The sequence below is a fragment of the Grampus griseus genome, assembly GCF_964374135.1.
Source record: "Grampus griseus genome assembly, chromosome: 5".
Classification (NCBI taxonomy): domain Eukaryota; kingdom Metazoa; phylum Chordata; class Mammalia; order Artiodactyla; family Delphinidae; genus Grampus; species Grampus griseus.
This window is the reverse complement of record NC_138998.1, coordinates 84,974,677-84,995,118: the sequence shown is the minus strand read 5'-3', so window position 1 is coordinate 84,995,118 and position 20,442 is coordinate 84,974,677. Positions and strand designations below refer to the sequence as shown.

The 20,442-nt window shown below is 39.4% G+C and overlaps 1 protein-coding gene across 1 annotated transcript in view; it reads right to left on the bottom strand.

The window, feature by feature from the left end:
- Positions 1 to 1,264: 1,264 nt before the first annotated feature.
- The window catches only part of CCDC80 (coiled-coil domain containing 80), a 35,023-nt gene continuing 15,845 nt past the window's right edge, over positions 1,265 to 20,442 (bottom strand). The window contains exons 4-8 of the mRNA XM_082655193.1: positions 14,260 to 14,396; positions 12,520 to 12,668; positions 6,526 to 6,629; positions 3,981 to 4,061; positions 1,265 to 2,879 (exon numbers count right to left, since the gene is read on the bottom strand). Coding sequence (XP_082511319.1) covers positions 2,533 to 2,879; positions 3,981 to 4,061; positions 6,526 to 6,629; positions 12,520 to 12,668; positions 14,260 to 14,396 — 818 coding nt within the window. The 3' untranslated portion in view covers positions 1,265 to 2,532. The remainder of the gene's footprint in view (positions 2,880 to 3,980; positions 4,062 to 6,525; positions 6,630 to 12,519; positions 12,669 to 14,259; positions 14,397 to 20,442) is intronic.

Here is a 20,442-nt window from a genome sequence, read left to right as displayed (position 1 = left end):
ATGCCGCGGAGCGGCTGGGCCCATAAGCCATGGCCACTGAGCCTGCGCATCCGGAGCCAGTGCTCCGCGACGGGAGAGGCCACAACAGTGAGAGGCCCACGTAATGCAAAAACAAAAACAAAACAAACAAACAAAAAAATATTCACCTTAGAGCCCTGGGATTTCTCTAGTAGAAACCAATTCTTGGAAATTCATGGAAGGGAATTATGATAACCAGCAACTTTGGTGAGGCTGTGTCCTTTACAGAGTTTTCCAGATTTTCCTAACTCAGCTGGGTGCTTTTCTTTCTAAATACCATAAACTTTCTCAGAGACTATATTTTATTTATTTCTTACCTTTTGTTGTTGCTGTTTTGGGAAGGAAATGCTTTTATAGGAAAAAAACAATACTCAGATTTCAAACAACCTGATCTATACCCCTGGAAGACAGAGATTCAGGTTACCTAGTTCTCCAGTCCTCCCATTTGGTGAGAATTACTCTGTATTTTTCCAGATTATAGAATTTACCAAAAACATCTTCCTCTGAATGTGTCCTTTTGCTGAGCTATGGCTTATACTACAGTCCCCCAAGTGATTATACACGACTTCTGCCTCCACTCATTAGAGGAAGGAGTCTTCAAATGCATTTGCTAATGATCATTTCAGTGTCCCTGAAACCAGAAGAATTCTTGAAAAAGTAATCTCAGGTTATGAAAAAGTGTTGTCTTTCTTTGGGTGTAGGAACTAAAACCTTATTCATATTATTCTATAAGTAAATTTTCTATCATCCCTACCTAGTTTCCTTGGGAGATGAAACTCCCTCATTATTATATTTCCTGAAATTGAGACAATTTGTGGCCCTTAGAAATTGTCCCTATGTACTTTCAGAAACAATCATAAAGAAAACCATTCTTATTGGCAATTTTAAGCTGTGCTTCACCTTGGCAAAAATGTAAGAGCAATGCACATCAACCTGGTTCTTGCACCTTCACCCTTCAGGCAGCTGGTACAGATTGTTCTAGAAGGAGAGAGGAGGAAAGCTCTCCACCATGGGAGAGGGGTAGGGTGGGAGCATAGTTTATATAATAAGAAAACTGTGTTCTGAAGTCACTTGTACTTTCTGGATCTCAGTTACCTGTAAAACAGGTAAGAATGAATGGTCTTCATAGAGAAAAAGGGACAAAACAAGTGATTCCTCAGGTTCATTGAGGTACAAATTCCACTTTTACTATAATTATAACAAAGTTCAGATGATGTAAAGACAAACTCGTACAAATAGGCATAGATAAGTTAAACGCTAGTAGTATTCACATGTGGCTTGAATGCAGTTATTAATATCTAGGCTCACTAGAGTTAATAACCAATTTCAAGACTATTTGGAGAATTAGTTGTTAATAACAGTGACAAAAAATAAGCATCCCCATTACTGATAGAGGCTGGCACTGTCCGGATGCTAAACGCTGGGGAATCTGATCACCTTAGGGCAGGCTCATACATGTTAGTTAATATTACTTGGTCTTTGCTGAAAAACAAAGAAAAGTAGGAAAGAAGGAAGGAAGGGAAAGAGGGAGGGAGGAAGGGAGAATATTTAGTTTATATGCCATATGTAAAAAATAAATGCTCTGTTTCAAAGACAAGGATTATATTCTGCAATCCAGTTACAATTTTATCCACTGTTAATTTAGTAACATTTTCCTTTGAAAACAAAAAGAACCCCTAAAAATAATCTCCTTTGTAATTTTATTTTACAAGGTGCCAGTATGATAATGGGCCCGTTAGGGAGTCAAATGTGAAGAGTCAAGGTTTCCCATGCTGGAAATTCCATGGTACCTGATAGAACTCTGAAAGTAGCACCTCTAGATGCAGAGCCAGATTCTGGTGGTGATTTAGAAGTTCCTTTTCCCTGAAAAGACACTAAAAGTTAACAGAAACAGGGCAGGAAGTGGCTATGATAACAAAGCTGAGTTTGGTACTTGCCCTGGCTTTGGTAGCCAATATCACCGGACTTCTGTAGTATCAAACTTCAGGAAAGAAATTCACAGTACAGAGCAGAGCTGTCTTAATCATTTTTAGACTAACATTTCAAAAAGGGTTAAGAAGCTATCTGCTCTGTCTGTTCCATCTGCTCAGATGTTCATCTGAAAATATCTGTGCTGTGATCTTTAATTTTCTTTAACAATCATGGTTTTCACTTACCAATTAATACTAAAAATACTAAAAAGAGAGGTATAAATACTTACGCTATAGAATACTGTATTCCCATTCACATCCACCATATTAAGAAAAGGAAAATATCCATTTTCAATAACATTATTCAGCACCAGATCCTCTCCAGTTAGACAAACAATTCTTTTAAACATCTTTATGATTTAAGGCTTCAGTAACAACTCAAGAGTAGGCAAAAGTTTGCTATTTATTTAATCTTGGAAGAACACTGAAAGAAAAAGGCAGGGAATGTAGGCAGTGTGGAAGAACTCTCCTTTACATAGCTGGCCACATGTGGCTTCAACAGCTGCAGGGGAAACTGGCTGGGGCTAAGGTTACATATTTCTGTTCAGTAAGGGTATCCATGGTGGTAACTCTCATGATGACGGTAGTCATCCTGGTAACCATCCTGGTATCCTTGATGGTAACTATGGTAACCATAGCCTGCATACTCATCTTCTGGGCAGCGCATCCCCAGTGACTGCTGAATAGCCATTTCCTGTCTCCGGAGTTGCATCGAATCAATTAAATCGTACACAATCACCATGGACCACATTGGGGAAGGATACCAGGATTTCACATTTCCATCTTTTCCAACTAGAAGCATGGAGAAGTACTCTGGGCTCACTTGAAAATAGTTACGTATGTCTTTCACCAAATGGGCTGGTACGTCTTCTCGCTCCACAACAGAGCTCCCTGGAATAGGATTAGAAAAGTTGTTAGAGGATTGAAGAGGCAGCACTCAGGAAAGCATCAAAGTGAGAAGAAACCACTGTGAGAATAGAGAGAGGACCCAGGAGTCTCTTCTCTTCAGCTCAAAAATCCAATTTAAAAAGTTTGCTTGTTTTTTCTATTAGCAAAGAAATGTCCCTGCTGTTCTACAACATTATTAGTGTATCCAACTTTGGGGCACAGAATGTCTCCTTATAGGAATGTTACAAAGTATAAAACCAGTCCCTTCGTTTAATCCTGGCAAGATCAACTGCTATAAAATTTGTCACTAACACAGATTATATTGTTTATATTTCTAAGTTTACTTCCAATTAGTTTAGTTTCTTCTTAGCGGTTACAGTTTTACTTTTGATGCTGTTGTCTTTATAACAAAACTTTTATTTCATTGTCAAAGGTGAAAAATACCAATTATGTAAGAGCTGGGAATATATTTAAACTATTATCATTAGTGAAAAGAAGAAAGCGAAGGGAGAAGGGCACTGAGACTTTCTGCGTATCTGCTCTGTCCAGCACTGTGCTAGGGATTTAGCCACATGATCTCAGGTAAAGTGCTTGATCTTGGATGGAAGGACTGGGTTTACTTTCTGAAACTTTTAGTCACTGTCATTTTCTTTCAGCTTCTCTGAGCCTTTTAGTATATGTCCTCATCTGTTGCAAGGGAATCAGTGAGATATGACCTTTGTGCCTCGTAAAACTATTTCGAGAATTAAATGAGATAACATAGATGAAAATGCTTTGTAAGCCAATAAAGCCCCATGCAGACAAAAAAGAATTACTTATTTCAGTTAAGAAAATGGATATTTTTGCTGTCACTTATGATTTTTTTAGTAAAAACAATATTAGTGCTTGTGCTCTCCTTCCCCTTCTTCTACATGCATCCTGTGTACACACACACACACACACACACACACACACACACACACACACACACACACGGGCAAACATGAAGAGGGAGGATTTTGTGACCTTTCTTCACCTGAGGGGTACACCCACTGCTTACATATAAATTAACATAATTTAACTGAACTTATCAGTAGTTTATACTGTTTTAAAGTAATACTTTACCATTAATCGGGAACAGTTCTAAAACTCCCCCTACTTCCTCTCCAACACCTAAAAGCTTCAGAACAGTTATGTGGCGCAGACCTAAGAGAAAAAAGAAAGCCGTAGAATCTGTAAGTTTTCTTTCACCTCCAAACACTGGACGTCTGAGAATTAAAAATCTCTAAGTTTAAAAAGAATATAAAACATAACCTGATTAGGTAAAATAATTCATTTTTTTAAAGTTTTTTCATTAAAAATATATATTTAAATACTTATAACATCTTGAAAAAAGACTAATTGCAGATTTTGGGATTAACAACAGGGTCAGATGTGGTCTGGTTTGGTTTTGTTTTTGCAGATTGAAATAGAAGAATTTGCTTTTAAACTGTGATTCTCACTCTACTAAATGACAAAACAAAAATGAAGCCATCGGAACTTTAAAATATCTAAGATGATCTAAGCTGATTAGTGTTCTCGAAAAAAGTCATGCCTAAACAGCTTGCATGGATAATTTAATTTTCTCTCAAAGAAAAGACTACAGACCCTAGCCGTTGTGATTGTTTAAGAAATCATTCTGGCTTCCTCAAAGAAAAGTTTGTCAGTTTAAAGGGCAGGTTCTTAGCACTTTTTTAGAAGACTCAAAGGGGTAGCACAGCAGGCAGAGCTTGCTTCCCAGCCTCAGCTAAAGTTTCAGGAAAGGAAAGGAGGTCATGCCTTGGTAGCTTGTTGGAATTCTTTTGAAGATGAAGCGCATATGAAAAGATTCAGGAGAAAGAACACCGGAGGACAAGGAGGCTCTAGATTCATCCTATTCAGAGTTCCTGGTTTTAGACAAAATCCGAGCCTAGTCATGGTAGCAACTTGGAACGAAATATGAATGTTGACGGTGTTGACTGTCCAGGGGAGAAAACTGAAAGCCACCATGGAGGGCTTTTTTAAGGAAGAGTTGAAATCCAGGCAAAATGCTATTACAAAAAAATTTTGTGGCCTTTACTCTTCTCCCAGAGAAGTGAAGCATTTCTATTCTACATGTTGTTGAGTCATATTTTCAAAAGGGAAGATCCTGAATTTAATTATTCCTTCAAAACATGACTTGTTCACATTTCCTGTCTACTGCAAAAGTGTTTGACTTGGGCTCTGTGCAGAGATTCAAAATGAAACATCACCTAATAGCTGCTGCAAAGACATCTTTAGAAAATTAGCAAACCGTGATTTTATTTATATTCTTATTGTGGAGGGTCATTAACTGCTCTAAAAACTTCTGTCTTACGCAGCACTGTTGGTGGCTATACATAATTTAAATTTTGCCTGAGAATACTGGCACAATCAAATCTTCTTTACATATATTGATACAAGTTCTTAAAGCATTAACCTTGTTAATAGGAGTATAAATAAAAATTCACAAATTTTCTAATTGTTTTTACTGTTATGAGCTCATTTTCTGCCTTCTTTTGAGTTATTATTTCACATCTTAAAATTGAAATGTATTTATAATGTTCAGGTACTGGGTCATAGCAAGGGCCCAGGCTCTGGTAATGTTTTACAAGACTTATGCCACCACACCACCTTTTATAAATCAAACACAGTTTTATAACTAATAAATGATTCTTCTTCCTAATAGAAGTATCAAAAGAATAAAGATTCATCTATGTTCCAATTACGAATTTTTTAATCTGTGGCCCCCTAGCTACTCTTCCCCCCTCTAATGACTCTCTCAAAATTCTTCCTCTGCAGAGGTGTATTTTACATGAGACTTCAGTTGTGATTTCCACTTTTGAAATTGCCATTATCTCTTTGGTTCAAAACAGAACTTAGTAACAAGTTCTCTGTATTATGCATTTCCTTTCCTTTCTATATGTCCATATTCAAAATGATACTAGCTCTTTCTGACCACTAGGATAATAATGTTTGGTAAAGAAAGCATACATTAGTTTTCAAAACACTGAGCAATTTACTGCAAATAATGATAGTAATAATAAACTGCATTTCTCTTTGACCTGCTTGTCTTAAAGCATAAGGTTCTGTTTAACAGATCTTGCTGTCTTCCTGGTGCCCAGTTATAGATCAAAATCCTTTCTAAGGGAATGGCAATATAGTACAGTGTGCTTCAATTCATTCATTAATTCCCAAAGCCATTCCTGTTTTACAAAAGATATTTAATCTGTGGAGAAGTACACCATGTTGGTACCTAATTATTACGTAAGAAAATGATAATACCTGAGTTTTATGATCTTGAGACAAGTTTTTAAAAAGTAAACAAGAAGACAACATAATAGAGATCACTTAAAGGAAAGCAGCAGGTATTTTCAAACACTTTAATGAAGAACCTGAGAGGGCAGAATATTGAGAAAAAAGAAAAAAGAAAAATAGACCCCAGTTGACTAAGATTTCAGTCTGAAAGCAACTTTATCCTCAGTATAACTGAGTAAGTGTCTAGGAATCTACAGTTTGGACTGGGGAATATTTGGATGACCTAATGTTCCATTTTAGAACAGACCAGGAAGAGAGTGGTATGGGAAAGCAGTGATGCTTTAAGACAAGCAGGTCAGTGAGGCTTCCCACTCACCAAAATTGCATGCCTGACCACTGAGGGCAGAGAGCTGCTGTGAATAGGCCCAGTCTTCATCATTAGGTGCTGAGATCACTAGCAACCGCCTCCTCCATCGGAACCTGGAAAAGAAGCAGAAGGCCACAACTGCTGCTTCAAACAATAGAGGCCAGTGTGAAAACGCAGAGGAACTTTGGCTGTCTTTTTTTTCCTGTGCCCAGAATAAAAAACAGTGACCCTTACAAATATTTCATAGCTCCTCAAAGCCTAATATTAAACGGTATTACCACATTTCTTGCACGTTTTCTTTTGTAACTTCACAGTCTGCCATACTGTGACATTTGCGTGATGTGTCAGGCATGAATCTGGTCATCAGGCATGAGTCTGGTCCCCATGCCTGATGAGGTCACTTAGGGAGAGACAAAGCTCTCAGATATAATGAAAACTAGCTGATATTGTATGTTAACTTGTAGCAACAGAAATAAGGGAATCAGAAAATAACTGAAGAAAACTCAGGTTCTGGGGCTTCCCTGGTGGCGCAGTGGTTGAGAGTCCGCCTGCCGATGCAGGAGACACGGGTTTGTGCCCCGGTCCGGGAAGATCCCACATGCCGCGGAGCGGCTGGGCCTGTGAGCCATGGCCGCTGGGCCTGCGTGTCCGGAGCCTGTGTGAGGCCACAACAGTGAGAGGCCCACATACCGCAAAAAAAAAAAAAAAAAAAAAAGAAAGAAAAGAAAACTCAGGTTCTGGTAGAGTTCCCTAGGGTTTTTGGGTGGGGCAGGGATCAGTGAATATATGGACAGGAAATAGTATGGAGAAAAAGAACTGCATTTTAAGTAGATGACAGTGACAGGAAGAAGGAAAATAGGAAAGTGTCTTAAGGGGTCAAGGAGGGTTCCTGGAAAAACAAAGCCCTGTGTACCTTCCTCAATAGCCAGGGGCTCTTCCAGGGGCAAATGCTACTTCTAAAATGTACCCTATCATCATAGTAAGAACCACCACTTACAGAGTACCCCTATGAAGCAGAATGGGGCTAAACCTAGAGCCATAGGATTTTAGATTATATGATAAACTTGTTTCTGCTCTTACAGCTCCAACACGGCAGGGCAGTGGAAAGAGCTTTTGTCTTACAGCCAGGAAGCTTGGTCCACATTTTGTCACTGCGACTTTTTGGGTTCCTTGAGCATGTCACTCTGTTCATCTAAGTCATAGTTTTTCCTTAGCTCTAGAATCAAAAAGAGCATCCACCTCAAAGAGGTGTTATAAGAATTAAACTCTAAAACCCATCAATGGAAGTTATGCATGTGATGGCATGGCTATAGATCATGTCTTATTCTGCAGGCTTCTTGATTTAGAACTTTGTCCTACTGATGGATAATGTCCATTTCCCCATTAACAGATCTTGGACATTATCTATCATGATGTCATACAACAACCCATTTAATCCTTATGTTTGTGTATCATTTTATAGCTCACTTTCACCTACACAATATGTGATCCTCACTAGAGTTCAGTGAGGGCGTGACTTGTTTTGCCCATTTCACAGATAACAAAACGAGGCTTAGAGAAGTGAGGTAACTTGCCTAACTAGTAAATCTAAGAGGTGGTACCGAAATACAGATTTCTCTGACTCCTGGTGCAGTGCTTTCCCTAGTCTACCCCCTCAGAGGTGCTGATGCTTGGCTGGCGCGTCAGGGTCCCAAAGAGGATAGGAAGGAGAGAGGGTGTGCATCCAAGGGGCCGCTGCGTGCATTTGTCTCAAATTCCACCTTCACTGGAGAAGGGTTTTTTGCTTTCTGCCCTCAGTGCTGGTGACTGCGGGGTGTCAGTGCACTCATGGAGCCGGAAGCCAGTTGATTTTATTCATGGCTTCTCTCCCTGTGCCCCTTCAAGCCTCACAGTGAACAGGAGAGTTTTCAGTCCCAAAGAAAATGGCCTCTTAGGGGAATAGTGGTTTGGATGAATGAGAGAAAATGATAGTCTGATGAAATACAACCTCTGAATGGGTGCCTGTAGCAAGGCTCGCCAAGAATTGCTTGCTGTGACATTACATTAGCTTCCTCTGCTTGTTTTTCTTCAAAGGGAAAGAAAAACTAAAATCTCCACTGAGGATAGGAAGATGAATGTATTTGCATAAAGGAGGGGAGAGGAGAGTCTGAGACTGTCTGAGGTTTCCTGGGAAACGGAACAGTGACTGCTCTCGGATCACGAAAAGGGTCTCCTGTATCTTCCCTGCTTCCTTAGGAGGCATGCCAGACCAGCACCGGCACCCCAGCCAGCACCCAAAGCAGGCCAGCCTTCCTGGCCTCACACAGAGCTTCAGAGTATCCTGGAGGGAGCTATTTTGGGTGAGGTCTATTTTGGCTTGTTTACCTGTGTGCACCACTGAATGCTGTCAGACTGGAGAAGGATGGGATCTGAGACTCCCTGTCCCAGACACAATCAAGAGAAGGTCATTTCCCCTAAGTGATGATTCTTTATCCCACAGACATTTACATTAAGATACAAGGCCCCAGCTCCCAACACTGAAGGACAAATGTTAATGGAACTAACTTCTGTGGGAAGTAACAAGAGATGTGAATGTGGCCCAGATCCTTATTTTGGACAAACTGTTTTTCCGTCACTTTACTTTGTCAGTAAATGGAAAGTCTACAAGCTATGCGTGTGTTTGCTTCTTTTAACTGGCATTTCCAAATTAGTGTGCATTTGCCCACTCTTTAGGGCTTCTGTCTCAGAGAAAGGTAATTATAGCCTGAATCATATGAGTGTCACTAAAAACTAGACTGGCTTCAGAGTCTGGTCAGCTGAAACCAGGCTGTATAGGCCCACCAACAACTCAGCAAATATGAAGGAAAATTCCCATTTGGATACTCCTTTATTTATAGAACAGTTAGGTAGAAAAAACATTTTTTTTTTTCAGTTCTTTTTGCCTGGGTTTCAGTTCTGAAGGTGTTTATTATATCTCCTCTTAGCTCTCCTTTGATGACAAAGTTCTCTAACTAGGACCTGAATAAATGGCCCTAATACTACTAATAACCACCATTTATTGATTACTTGCTTTGTGCTAGGTTCTAGCTCATTACCTTTAGTATCAAATTTACCTTTCACAACGATCTTAAGAATAGCTAAATTTATTATGCCCATTTTGCAAATGAAAAAACTAAAGCCCAAAGAGATTAAGCAATTAGCCCAAGGTCACACAGCTAATAAGTGGAGAAACCAGGAATCAACTTCAGGGCTGTCTTACTCATGCCTTTAAGTAATACACTATTCTACTTTAATTTTTAAGATCAGTGATAATTGTCAGCACGATGATTCCATGACCACAGGTCATAGATAGCCATAGGACATCTAACTTATAATCATATGCCATTCTGAATATCCATAAAAGATGTATGTTCCTGAAACAGTAGTGAATATAAGAGCTCACAAGTCTCTAACATTAGAAGGAAAATACATTTACATTATGTAGGGCCCTGTCCAGTTCAAAAGACTTTAGATGCAAAATATGTACAATGTCTTAAGAATCAAAAAAATACAAATTCAAGCCAGTGATCAACTTGAATGAGCATTGCAAGCTTTGTGAGTGAACAAAAGTGAGATAATGTCAGTTTTCCCTTTCAAGTTTTGAAACCCATGACACTGTGATTATAAAAAGACCCTCTGCCTGGAAATGGTGAAAATAATCCCTCAGAATGTCTGTAGTTGCAGGTCTCATGGATGGCCTAAATCCTTGGTTATAAGTAATATCAATGAACTAGATGGTTACTGCTTTAGAGATCAGGCTATGTGAGTTTAATGGGTTGGTTCAGTGGGTATGCCTCTTTCAGTCCTAGAAGATTCAGAATTAAGAAGAGGAAGTCTGCAAAGAATCAAAATCGTAGTAATAATATACATTTCTGATTTTCTTTATATAATTTATGTTCTTGTGAAACTTAAGAGAATTTGGCTTAAAATGATAGCCTTGAAACTCCAAACTAGAATGTGTAATTGAGTATTTGGTTTAGATGTATAGTTTTAGGTTGAAATCGTACTAAGCGTATACAGTTATTGGAACATCTGAGAAAACTTTAGATGCACTGTATTTACAAGATTAACTTATTAAACTTATGGCTCATTTAAGTACTCAGAAAGGTTTTGTTTATTTCAAGGAATTGAAAGAAATATATTAAATGTAAAATGGTTGTTTGGCATAATGACATTGTTTAATTACTGAGTTCATAAGTGAGATTAAACATTATTCAAAGCCCCTTAAGAGTGATAGTTAAAATTTGCCAGGTTATAAATAAAATGATAAGATTTAAAAGCCTAACTTAAAAGTTTAAGAGAAAACTAAGGTCTTGAATTTATAACTTGGATATATTTAACACTATTGGTTAAAATCAAAAGTAAACTTCTAAAGAATCTTTTCTGCCTAAAAAAGGAGAGAAAGGTAAAAGAAATAAAAGGAAGGGAAGGAGAGGGAAGGGGAGGGGAAGAAAATACCTCAAGGACAACAGCAAGCTCTTATCCTCAATCTTCTAAATCACTGACATCTAGAAGGATGACCTTGAACTAAAAGTTGATATTTCAGAGCCCCCAGGATTGGACAAGAAGCCATCGGCCCAGTAGAGCCCTAGAGCCGTTTCTCAGCCAGGAGAGTGGCCGGAAGACTGACTGAGCCTTATGTCCTTAGGGAGGCATGCACCTTTCATCTCCACTCCAGGTATTTGCTCTGTACTGAAAATTTGGATGAAGGCAGAATCTTGGGTTCCTTTCAGCTCTGAAATCCTGTGGTTTTAGGAGTATCTTTCTTCACTTCAAACTCTGGGCCTCTGGGTTCACACTAAAATTAATTCACATTATATTTTCAAAACGAGTGTTAGATAAGAGCGTGGACTTTGGGAACCAGATTATCCTGGGGCCACTAAGTTCTAGAACTGACACTAGTTCAGTGATGAAAGTTATTTAATCTTCATTAGCCTGAGTTGTCTTGTCTGCAGCAAGACAGTAGTTACAGTATTTAGATCATGGGATTGTTGTGAAGATTAAACTCAGGAGGGAAGAAGAAGTGCTTGGCACAAAAGGTGATTACAGCAACCCTGGAGTGGAAGTAGGGCTACTTGCTGTCGTTATCCTCATGGGTGAGAGATTTTTAAGATAGGGTTAATTGGAAGCATAGGGGCAACATACCTAGAAAATTGTAAACTGAAAATTTGGATGAATGGCAAGTCCTATGCTCTTTACACATCATGTTGTTATCTCTTAAAAGACCCAAGCTTTCTGAATCTAGAGGAATTCAGATTATCCATTTCCTAATCACAGAATTCTTGATGCTTAGATGAAATTTCTGCATCCTTGCACCTCTTAAGGTCCCAAGGTTTTGTAGAATTTTCATCCAACATGAGGGAAGGGATGGAGAAGGGAAGAAGTAGAGTGATTTTTTTTACACTCTTTTTGGTGTATGTACTAGAGTTTCCCTATAATGGTTTTCAATAAACCATACTCCCCAAGGAATCAGGGAGCTGGGTCAAGAGGATTTCTCCTTTTGAGGTCTTAGTGGAGCTTTTGTTCTCTGCAGAGTTGGAAGGAAGCAGAAAATCAAGCAGTGTTCCAAATCCTGTTTGGAACTAGAAAAGGCCCAATAAATATGTAAAATAAAAGTACAGTATACAAAGCCCTCCAAATTGACTGAATGAATAAACTAACCCTCACAGAAGTTCAGAATTCTGTATCTGTGCCCAAAAAAAAAAAAAAAAAAAAAAAAAAAGGCAGAAAAACAAGAAAAGACCTATCCAAAGCCACCCAATTAACACTCAAGCTTGGAGCTGACCCCAGCCAGCCTTGCCACCAGAGCAACTTCCAAAAGGACAAGACTAAGCCTGGTGGCTAGAGTGCCATGAAGAGGACAGACGTCTCACAGGGAAGGTCACTCTGCACACACATGTCTGCTCTGTGTTTCTCTGGGGTTTTCATTAGCTCACTCAGAACACTCTCCCGTCTGCCTCCTCGGGGTCTCCAAAGGTGATGTACCTGGATAGGAAGTTCTCCAGTGACTGCTTCTTGTCTTCTTTGCAAACAATGCCCTCCTTCTTCTGCTTTTCCATGTCTTTGATTCGGGACTGAAAGGTATCAATCACATCGAACACAGACTTCATTGCTATAGGCACCTCATAATATTGCTGTTGAAGGAAAAATAAAAAGTATATAATGTATGAAGGTGTTTCTTCCCTATGTCCAGAGGATAGAGAGCTTGAGAGAATTCAGGGTGGCTCCAGGGAAATCAGAGCCTGGAGGGCTCTTTGATTTATAAATTCTCTCCTGCAGTAGTACCTCTGCTGAGTTTTTGAGGTTTTGAATCCATGAAACAAAAGCCGTTACCTTCCATGAAGGTCTTAACTTCACTCTTTTTATTGGGAAGGGTCCATGCCTTCCTCACCACACATATTCTAGGCTCACTTCCCTACCTCTGGGACTAAGCTGGTTCCTCTTCACTATACAACTGGAGAGAAGGTCAGAAACACTGTACTAAACACAAGAAAACAAATGGAACAACATGTTAGAGTATCTGACCTGAGCAATAAGTGTAATTTTCCACCAGAAGGAGGCCTGCTCTGTGGTCATCAGAAATCTACATAAACTCTTTGTGATTCCCAGAGACTATTTTATTGAGTGAGCATTACTTAAAATTAGGTCATGTTTGCTTACGTATTCTCAGAAAAAAAGTTGGGGCTAACTTTTTTGGGGATAATGAAATTCAGTTTCCTGCATCAAAGCTGTCTGGACTTAGAACAGCAACCTGAGGTGGATTTGAGGGCTGGCTGATCAGCATAAGTGCCCTCAATGGGAATTTAGTAAATCATGGAATGTGAAAGCTGGCCGAGACCTTGGGGATCATCTAGTCCAACCTCTCACATTAACGGTGGCACAACACAAATGTGGAATGAATTATTGAAGGGATCTCTCTCTAGATCCAGAAAACTACTGCAGGTTGAATCAGCTATTCTAATAGTCCAGGCAGCTTTTTTTCAAAAGGATTTTCATGTAAGCATGGGCTCTGGAGTCAACCTGCGTGGGTATGAAGCCCAACACCAACTGGGTGAACTTGGGCAAGTTACCTAACTACTCTGGGTCTCTATTTGTCCTCTGTGAAACAATGATAATACTTGCTATTTATCTTAGAGGTTTGAGACAAGGATTGTAAACATCTGAGGTGAGTGCTTGACACAATGAAAGCACTCAATAAAGTTAGTTATTATTGTTAATATTATTATGACTACATGGCACAGTTTTTCAGGGTTCAGAATCTCTGTCCTTATCATAGGAAGAAAGTAGGTGTAAAACCCTACTGTCTTGCCCATGTTTGATCAGGAGGTAAACTTCCAGGCCCTTTCAAAGTAGACCTATGTTAAATCTGGGTTTTCTGAAAACAGAAGCTAAATACTCTTTACTTTTTATCACCAGGGCCTGGCTGGTGATAAACATCATAGCTATTCAACAATTGTCTGGTGAATGCATGACTTTGATGTTACAGAAGAATTTAGTCTGAGTCAAGTAGCTGGGCCGTAGGTGGTCATCCAATCCAATATTTTCCATAGACCACATTTCTAGACACAAATTCTACAGGACAGTGGGAACTATTTGGACCATTTCAAAACCTTCCCATTTATGAAATAACTTGTGCTTAGTCATATGTCTAATAGACTCATTGACAAAAAATTGAGTTGCTATCTTAAGGAATGTCACTGCATCATCCAAAACAGGAACCCATACCTTGACTCTCAGGTCCACATCGGTGAGCACCATGAAGAAGTCATTGTAGGTCATTCCATACTCCTTCCTTAGCTCGCTGATAAGATGCTGGTCTACCAAGTCCTCATCATCCACAACACGCATAGGTTTCTCATTATCTTAAGGCAAATGAAATGTGAATAAATATGGATGTGACAAAACAGAAATCAGTGGGAAACCAAAGGGTGGAGGCCCTGAGCCTTCATCCCAAGTTAATTAGAACAGTTTTTGTTAGTTGCACACATTTGACTAACATTTTGTTTGAACGAGCGTTTCCAAAGTGAACAAATAAATATAGAAACAAGTGAATAAACTCATTTTGAAAATCACTTTTCCAAAGATGATCAAACCGCCATCTCTGCCCACCCTGGTCACAGTGAATCAGAAGGAGCAACGCGAGAGTGAAGCTGCTGAGTCATCCCTGGAAGAAGACTGCCAACTCACTCTGGGGATGAGTCATCACCCTAGCTCACCAGGGAACCAGACCCAGCTTCTTTGGTTAAGTTTTATTTCATTTTAAATTTTAGTTTACTTTTAGTTATTTGTTTAAGTCTAAAATCAGTGCCTGTTCCTCCCACTTAGAGAATCACTCTGGGACTCAGTGAACTATGTCATTGCCATAGAGAAAAATAAAAAGCCTATGTTCAAATCTGGTCATTTGGCCCCAAAACAAGGCAAGCTATTCATAATATAAATTTTGTAAGTGAATACAATTTTAAGTAAAATGTTACTGAATTGATGGAAGTTTTTAGTGTTAGGTATTTTTTCAAATATCAAACCCTGAAAACAAATTATTATAATTCAGAATGGTTCCTAAAGGTGCTACTGGGTTAATGGGAAGTATGAACATGGCAAATTACTATGTCTGGAAAGCATTTTGGAAAAGATAGGATAGCTTTATTTACTTCTTCTCTCCCATACAGGTCACAGTGTTTCCCTCAACCCTATTAAAATTTTTATCTGCAAATAATCCCCTGTATTTTAAAAAAATGTACAAAAGTTAAAGTTAGCAAATATGTGATAACAGATCTATTACAGAAGGGAATCTATCAGTTATTATCAATACTGCTACCCAGTGAATAGTACTACAGTAGAAAAAACCACAATTTTGCAGATACAGAGGTTACACAGCTGAGTACCACAGACTATTACTCTTTTATTGATATAAAGGGGACAATTACAATTTAAGTATTACTTTGGTTTATTTGATTAGGATTGAAAGTATATAAGTTGAAAGTATATAAACAAAAAGCTTCATTCTCCCAGGCAGATCATAATGAGAGGGGAGAGAATGCTATCATTAATAAAATATAAATTAATTTAAAAGAATTGTTAGGTTCATGGTGTTGGTTTTTGTTTAGTATAGCTCACTGAATAAAAACAGCAACTTGCAGAATAAAGTGCATAGTATGATGTTATTCTTAAAAGGAAATAAAGCAAAAGAAAACATAATACATCTATATGGGAATATGCATAGGAAAAAGTCCAGAAGGACATACAGCTGATAAAAATGGTTGCCTCTGGGGAGTGGGAAGAGGTGAGGTAGAAAATTTCACTGTTTACTCCATGTAAGTCTATATTATTTAAATTTTAACAAGAAGCATATTTTACTTTGTGATTAATAACAACAACAATAATAATAATGAAGGAAATCTTTAAAAAACTGATTTGTAAATGTCCTCAACAACTAATGTTCTGATTCTAAGACCTTACAAACCAGATTTTATCTTGAACCTAGGAATTGCTATTTTTAATCCATAACATACATTCATTTTTGCTTTTGTTCATTGAACAAAATATTTGCTGCCAGTGTCCTAAGCTGATTCTGTGCTGGATGCTGAATTCAGAGATAAGTAACTTGAACAGAGTTCAAGTTCCTAAGTAGAACCACAATTAGAACATTTACATCTACCTAACAGGTAAAGTCACAAAAACCATTGAATGGCTGAGATGAAAGGAAATTGGAGACTGTAGTGGATTTCAAAAATGGTCCCAGGGCTTCCCTGGTGGTGCAGTAGTTGAGAGTCCGCCTGCCGATGCAGGGGACATGGGTTCGTGCCCTGGTCTGGGAAGATCCCACATACCGCGGAGCGGCTGGGCTCATGAGCCGTGGCCGCTGAGCCTGCGCGTACGGAGCCTGTGCTCCGCAACGGGAGAGGCCACAACAGTGAGAGGCCCGCGTACCGCAAAAAAAAAAAAAAAAATGGTCCCAATTCTCCACCCTTGCCTATACTTACACTTTGCCCAGTAGCTGTAGCTGCCTGTTATGGTGAATGGGTTGATCCTGAGCTCATCTATATAACTTGCTTCGGTCAGGGTTAGCCAGTGTTCACATAAGTGATACAAATGGAGGCTAGAAATGGGCCTGCACATTTGGGATTCCTGCTGCTTCTGCCATTACCATGAGACTACGTCCATACTAGCCTTGAAGAGGATAAGTCAAGCCAAGTTACTCTGGTCTCACCCCAGCCAGGGCTATCCCAGATCAACTGACAGCCAGTTGACCCCAGCCAAGATCAGCAGAACCACCTAACCAACAGGCAGCTGACTGCAAACACACGGGCAAGCCAAAGCTGAACCTTTCAAGCTTGCGACTCAATGAACGTTTAATGTCGTATGCCACTGAGGTGTGTGGGTCTTTATTACATAGCCTTATTGTGGCAATAGACAACTGCTACAGACAGTATCTGGCCCAACCCAGTCACATTACTGAAGATGAAACCAAGGACTGCAGTGGACACTCTGCAGTGCTGGCCAGATCCTACCTTCAGGACTAAAGCTGCTGTGAATGTTAGCAGCTGAATCCCTCTGAAAACTGCTCTCCTTAGAAAAGTGCTGCCTTTCCCCAAATCACACCCTTACAAAGAGACAGCCCACACTCAGTGGTTGCTGCAGGGGGGGAGGCAGTAGATATAACAGCTGCCCCCTTGCCTCAAAGTGAACAATGCTGAAGGGCCAATTGCATTCAAATTCTGTCACTTTGCATCCCTCACCCCTCATAGGCATTATTCCCGAGAATACTCCCCATTAACCTCTTGCATGCAAATCTCAGAGTCTGTTTCCCAGAGAACCGACCTATCACAGACACCATGAAGGGAGCAATCTGCTCAAGTTCACATTGCTAGTTAATAACAGACTGCAGGTTAGGACTCAGGTAACATGACCTCACTCCCATCCAGTCCTCTCTCTACTTTCACAAAATGCACCACACTCAAGGATAGAGATGACCCAAGAACAAGATTTAAACCAAATTTTATTCTACTAAGATATGGAGGGGAAAAAAAAAACCAACTTCATGGTCTGGATTCTCCCTTCAACTAGAATATTTTCTGAAATGATTTGATCAAACTAAAAACGATAAACAGAACATTTTGCACTCCCAGCCTACAGAAAGATACATCCCGAAGCAATGTTTGTGCTGAGAGAATCTGCCAAAGAAAAACAATGAAAGGCCTGATGAACACTGGATCCAACTGGGATGGGGACAACTCTAGAGCAAGACAGAGTCTACCTCTGGCTGAATTCTGAGGAGGGTAAGTGTGAGGCCAGTTCCTGTCTCCAGCTGCCTACTCCTGACACAGGTCTCTGATACGCTCTGCATTCTGTCTCAATCAGGGCTGGGTGAACAAGAGGTTCTCTTCAGTCTGGAAAAGCAACATGAATTTGACAGATTCTTATTAAATTTATCCAAGTTCTGCCAAAGATCTCTAGTCCTCCTCAAGGGTGGCAGGGTTTAAAGCAAACATTCTTTAGAACACATCCTATAAATTGTCCATATGGTCCTGATCTGTCTAAAATGATTCACAGATCCAAGCCCATTTGGTAGGATTTGGTCATTCCACACAACCTGCCCCTGGACCTAAGTTTTTTTTTTTTTTTGCAGTACGCGGGCCTCTCACTACCGTGGCCTCTCCCATTGCGGAGCACAGGCTCCAGACGCGCAGGCTCAGTGGCCATGGCTCACTGGACCAGCAGCTCCGCGGTACGTGGGATCCTCCCGGACCAGGGCACGAACCTGTGTCCCCTGCATCGGCAGGCGGACTCTCAACCACTGCGCCACCAAGGAAGCCCCTGGACCTAAGATTTTTGAGGAGGGACAGGGGGAGGATGAACTCTGCTGTGTGCTGATGAGTACTCGCTCTAGAAGAGAAACACCTGCCTAGTTTCCCACCCTTTCAGAACTCCAACTCCAAAAGTCAGTGGTCTTCACGTAGTAGTAAGTTTCTTCATGTATTCGTTCTTCCATGTCTGACTATAGACAGCAATGACACTGCAGAAAAATTCAGCTCCAATTACAACTTATTAAACACCAACTGTGTGCCAGGCATTGTGTCTGAAGCCTCCCTCTGTGACTGCTGCGTCTCTGTGACATCCATGGTTTCTCCTCTTTCTCTTCATCCCTAAATTCAGGCCATTCCTCCAATGTCCTGGGACCACTTCAGCTCCCCCATTGCTTCAGAAGTTCCCAATTTCCTCTTGCAGTTTTTCAAAGTATGAGTCACTGTCTACCTTCATCATGAACCTGGAGTGCATGTTAAAATTACAATCCTTGAATCCAGATCTATCTGGTTCATGCTCCCTGGGGGGCACTATTCCTCTGCCTTAATCAATTGTCTCAATTGTCTAGAAAGACCAATTTGCCAATTTGTCTTGTCTATGAAGAATGTGTCCTGCCAGGTGCTTTTCTGTCCTACAGACTGACTACTAAACCTTAAAAGTTATTTAAAATTTATTTGAAAAATATATTTAGAAATCTTTAGTGACTTCACATGGTTTACCAAATAAAGTTTGAATTCTTTGTCCTGGTATTTGAAATCCTCTAAAATCGGGTGCCAATCTATATTTCTAGCCCTCTCTTCCCTTCTATCCTACACCCAACCTTCTGCTCTAGATCAAACTTATCTGCAAATCAGAATCCCTTGAGCAACATTTTAAAAACAGATTTCTGGACCCCATCCCCAAACTGGGTCAGCATCTTGGAGTGGGAAGAGGACCAGGGAGTCTGAATTTTCCTTCTGTTTTATAAAGAACGCCTATAAAGTGAGATTAAAAAGACCAACAACACAATAGAAAAATAAGCAAAGGACACTAAAAACAAAGCATAAATGTTCCTGAAACATATGAAAATATCTTCGATCATACTCATAAAAAGAGAAATGCAACCTAACACTATATCACACTAAGATACCATTTTTCGCACACTGCATTCCTTAAGAACATTCACAAGTTTGATCGCACAGTCTATTGAAGAGGTTTGGGGAGATAGACGTTCTTACACATTTCTGGTGGGACTGCAATATGATACAACTTGTATGGAGAGAAATTTGGTGATATCTACCCAAACTAGATACACTTTCTGTTTGGCCCAACAATCTTACATCTCAGAATCTATTGTAAAGATATACCCACATACATAGAGTGACATGTGTACGGGTTAATTCTGAAATTGTTTATAAAAACAATATACTGAAAGCAATCCAAATGTCCATCAAGGGGAATGGTTAAAGAGACTGTGGTAGAATCTCACAATGGCTTAATAAGGAATGAGAAAGATCTCTATGTACTCATAAGAAAAGATCTCCAGGAAATATATTTAAATGAAAGAAGCAAAACGCAAAGTAGTCCATACAGTATACTATAGTTTGTATAAAAAAGAAGGGGAAAACAGAAAGAAACTACGTTGTAGCACTGGGAACTATATTCAATATCTTGTAATAACCTATAATGGAAAAGAATCTGAAAAAGAATATATATATATATATATTCACTTTGTTGTATACCTGGAACTAACACAACTTTGTAAATCAACTATATTTCAATTTAAAAAAAAAAAAGGTCTTTCCTAGCCAAGGTAATAAAACAGTTTCCTGTCAAAAAGAAAAAAAAAAGAGAGAGAGAAGAGGAATATAGGTATTTATATTTATTTGTGTTTGCACAAACAAGCATTAAATGGATAAACAAGGAATCGTAAATATTCCTATGGGGGCAGAGAGTAATAAGGTAAAGGGTCAGGAACGGGTGTAAGACTTGTCTGTGTATGCCTTTTTATGTAGCTCTGACTTTGGAATCCAAAAAATGTATCATTTGTTTAAAAAAAAGAATAAAAACAAAAAGCACCTATGATAGAGTCATCATCTATCAAAAACAATCTACTCAGTGTCAAGG